The 4,171-nt window shown below is 38.8% G+C and overlaps 1 protein-coding gene across 1 annotated transcript; it reads right to left on the reverse strand.

The window, feature by feature from the left end:
• Nucleotides 1-1,183: 1,183 nt before the first annotated feature.
• Nucleotides 1,184-2,905, reverse strand: LOC132638524 (serine/threonine-protein phosphatase 7 long form homolog). Its single transcript, XM_060355370.1, has 3 exons — nucleotides 1,922-2,905; nucleotides 1,654-1,833; nucleotides 1,184-1,567 (listed from the first exon to the last, which is right to left on the reverse strand). The coding sequence occupies exons 1-3, from the start codon at nucleotides 2,186-2,188 to the stop codon at nucleotides 1,385-1,387; spliced, it is 630 nt and encodes a 209-aa protein (XP_060211353.1). The 5' UTR covers nucleotides 2,189-2,905; the 3' UTR covers nucleotides 1,184-1,384.
• Between the last annotated feature and the right edge of the window lie 1,266 nt (nucleotides 2,906-4,171).

A 4,171-nucleotide genomic window follows, 5' to 3' on the forward strand; every position in this document is an offset into this window, starting at 1 on the left:
GCACAAAATTCATGCGTTAAAGGACCAACTTGCAATAATACCATATACTCCTTTCACGCATGAAATGTAATAGGATATACTCCTTTCACGCACTAATTTCATGCGTGAAACCATTTTGCCTTTCACGCATGAATTTAGTCCGTGAATGGAGCATTATTTGACCGTTTTAAAGGATCAACTTGCAATAATACCATATACTCCTTTCACGCACTAATTTCATGCGTGAAGCAGCACAGTTTGTTTTTTTGGTCTTACCTTTCAAATCACATTTTTTTTCCATACTTTGGGCAAAGATTAGTCATGTTTCAAAATCCCAAAATATCAATATTTTATATAAAACTTAATATCTTTGTTTGCGTACAATAATGTCGGCTCATTACATCAAGTCCACCTAAACGTTTGGATAACCGTTTTAGGGGTTCTAAGGTGCCCCGAAGTAAGTTTTGGAACTTTTCTATTTATAGGGTTTTGATTTAAGTGTTTTATTATATTTGAATGTTCAAATATAAATATTTGATTTAATAATAATTCATCCAATACGAGAGGTTTATACTAATTTAAAAATAATTCATTCCATCTAATTACAATACTAATTCAAAGTAATACAATAATAAATTACAATAATAATACAATTTTCAAGTTCTAGAGACTCTATTACTTCGAGAGGTGCTTGTACTACCACGACCTTGTTGCCCACAGGAACGCTTGTCATGGCCATATTGCTTACAGGTAGAGCACTTGCGAGAATAAGTTCTTTCACTAACATCCATTTGATTGGGTCTACGACTTCGTGAGTTAATGCCCAATTTCCTAATGTAATCCTTGTTAGCAACCATCGAAAACGGCTCGTTTGGCCAATAAGCTTCATTACCAAGTGGGTGGAATTGACCGGAATATGCTCTAAGGTAACTGTGGACCTTGTATTCCCCCGCCACATAACTTGTTACCGTTTTTCTCATTCTCTCGAAGCACTTGACAGCATGAGAACACGGCATGTGATACGTTTGCCACTTACCACAAGTGCACGTTCTTGTTGCCTCATAAACGTTATGCACGTGTTTGTCAATATTAACAATTGAATAAATTTGTAAAGTAGTACATAAGACGATGGTTTAAGTTTAAGACTAATAAAACTTACCAGCGCCTCGTACGCTCCTGCAAGAGCTACATATCCCAGGCCATCTGGACGACGCCTAGAGGGGTTGCCAATAATGATGCGAGTGATCCGCATGTACCACTCCATGTACACATGGATGGGAGTGTCATGTCCGACCACCGCTAGGCTCGCCATCCTCACATCCCAACTCTGGACCTGCTGCTGCATATGGAGTCGCCATGCATCATCGACGCCCGCACGCTCGTCCCTCGCATAGTGGTCATGCTCTCAAACCGTAGCCACGGGTATATTCTGTACATACCCAAACTGCCGTAACACGCGGTCGGGCGCGTGATACTCAACGATATTCATATGTATCAATGGACACCGCGACATCCACATGTGCTGACCAGCCCTACAAAACGCCGGCAGCTCATCCAAAATATGATCATACGGCGTCCATATAAAAGCCTGTAAAAAGAATTGAACTAGTTAACAACAAAAGACTAAAATAGTAGTTATGTGGTCTAGCGTGTGAATCCAAAATATGAACATACCGTCTGCGCCGTCATGCGGTCTAGCTGATCCCTAAACGGGAGAAGGCTGTGGTGCGTCTCTACACGTCGGCGTACGCCTCGCGACCATCTCCGCGCGTATGGCATCGGGACAGTAAGATAGTCAGCGGGAGGGTCAGCTGGTATGGGCTGAAAAGGTCTCAACCTAGTCCACACCCATATCTAATATAGTCAATTAAAAAAAAAATTATCAGTCGTCGTTTTAAATAAATATATTTTGTGTATAATTACACACACTTAAATATATTACCTGAAGAAGCGAGCAAAATGCAGGGACCTCTACCCTCGTGCCCATAGAACATCGGCATAATCCTCGATACATGTAGCCCAGCACAGCAGCGCCCCAACTATAACATCCTATCTCGGCGAGATCGTCGATATACCGAAGATACCTCAAGCTCATATGCGAACCCGAAGTGTTCGGGAATAGGATGGCCCCGAATATGATGAGTAGGTATAGACGCGCACGTCGATCAACATCAGCCTGAGGCGTGTCCTCTCCAATCGGATGCTGCATGTCTGTGAGGCGCAAGTGAGCGTAAAGGGCCGACAACAAAAGCTGACTCTAGCCAGAAATATGACCATCCATAGCCGCGAAACCGGTGAGCCTAATCAACTCACCCCGGTAAGGCGGCAGCACAGGAGGCTCCTCAATATACAATGGGCGTCCATCAACTTGTAGCCCATAAATGACCTCCACATCCTGAAGGGTAATGGTAGCCTCACCGGTGCGGAGATGAAATGTGTGCATCTCCGGTCGCCACCTCTCAATCAATGCCGTCACTAGCGACCTATCGTGCTGTACCCGACCAACTTCGACGCACCGGTAGATACCGCCCCGACGTAGTATATCCAGGACACGAGGATGTGGTGGGCGAGCAGCTAAGATCTCCCATGCTGAGTCCCCTAACCGGGTACGGACCTGAGACTCAGGCTGCAGGTCGGATGTCCATATATGTTGCGACCTATGCTCGGGCTGAAGATACAGTAACTCTCGGTCGAAGGGCCCCGGATCAAGAGGGTGGTGATCCATCTATTTTACGCATTTTAAATAAATCATTAACAAGTAGTATTAGTATTAGTTATGTAATCTTTTATCGAATATTTTATTAAAGATTGTGGTGACCCATCTGTTTTACGTATTTTAAATAAATCATTAACAAGTAATATTAGTTATGTAATCTTTTATAGAAAATTATATTAAGGGTTTTCAATCCTAAGCTACGGGTTAAGAATCCTAAACTAACGGTTTTCATTCCTAAAGTATAAAGATAAGTCAAATAATTAACAATTAGTTAGCATACAATTAGTATAAATAATAAATAAATAAACAAATAACTAACTAATCAAATAATTAACAAGTTATTATCACATATTTAATAAATAAACAATTAAGTAACTAATAAAAAAATTAATAAATTATTATCGTATATTTAACAAATAAACAATTAATTAACTAATGAAACAATTAAGAAATTATTAACAAATAAACAATTGGCTTAACAAAAACAAAATAAATAATTAGCCAGTCTAACAATTAATAAATACTTAAGTCGCTAATCCAACAATTAACAAATACTTAAGTCGCTAATCCAACAATTAACAAATACTAAATAAACAAGCAATAAATAATTAAATAATTAACAATAGATAAACAAATAAAAAAAAATGAAAAAATGGGCAGTCCCAACAGTGCACGGACTGCCCAAAAACGCAAAAAAAAAAAAAAAAAAAAAAAAAAAAAAAAGGGTAATGCACCACAGTTATACAATGATCATGCTTAGGATAATAATATATTTAATAATGTAATAGAAAATTCATAGTGAAATACCTAGATTGAAGCTTTTTTTGAGTTTTTGAAATATGTTATACGCCGCTCTATTCCGAAATCCAACCTTAGAAACTTGTTCCTACACTTCAATATACCAAGAATATTGAGTTTTGGATTGAAAAATAACACGAAATTATCGTTTTAAGAGGGGTGGGACCACTGGAACGGGGTTTAATGGGGGTGGGGAAGGGAGCAGTCGCTGGTGGGGAAGATGGGGTCAATATATGTTGACCCATTCACGCACGAATTTCGTGCGTGAAAGGCCGCATCTGCAATTTTGCAGTTTGGTCCTTTCACGCACGAATTTCGTGCGTGAATACTACTTATGTTCTTTTTTTTTTTTGTACTAGTTTGGTTCAACTTTTTATTTTTTGTGTTACTTAAGTCGCGGATTCCGATAATGATTGCATTTTTGTATGTATTCTCTTGACTGCACCAAACCCCAAGACTACGGCATATCTTGTCACCAATAGTAGCTTACCAAACCAACCTTTTTTTATTTAACAGACCAAGCTGACTTAAACTCTAGTGTATTTGGTATGAAAATAATTACTATCTCTACAGAAAGTGTTTTTTTTCTTTCAAAAAAACGAACCTGGCTCCCTTGCTGTAGTCTGTCAACAATATATATTTTTTTTAACAGACCAAAGATGTATTGTTGTTTTTCTC

The sequence above is a fragment of the Lycium barbarum genome, chromosome 4 (assembly GCF_019175385.1).
Source record: "Lycium barbarum isolate Lr01 chromosome 4, ASM1917538v2, whole genome shotgun sequence".
Classification (NCBI taxonomy): domain Eukaryota; kingdom Viridiplantae; phylum Streptophyta; class Magnoliopsida; order Solanales; family Solanaceae; genus Lycium; species Lycium barbarum.

Bases quoted from the DNA above. Each gene is read 5' to 3' on its own strand.
- LOC132638524 (XM_060355370.1), bottom strand. From the start codon at position 2,188: ATGCAGCATCCGATTGGAGAGGACACGCCTCAGGCTGATGTTGATCGA. The intron at 1,834-1,921 runs GTAATATATTTA...TGACTATATTAG, and splicing joins CATTTTGCTCGCTTCTTCAG to ATATGGGTGTGGACTAGGTT. The intron at 1,568-1,653 runs GTATGTTCATAT...TTCTTTTTACAG, and splicing joins ACCGCATGACGGCGCAGACG to GCTTTTATATGGACGCCGTA.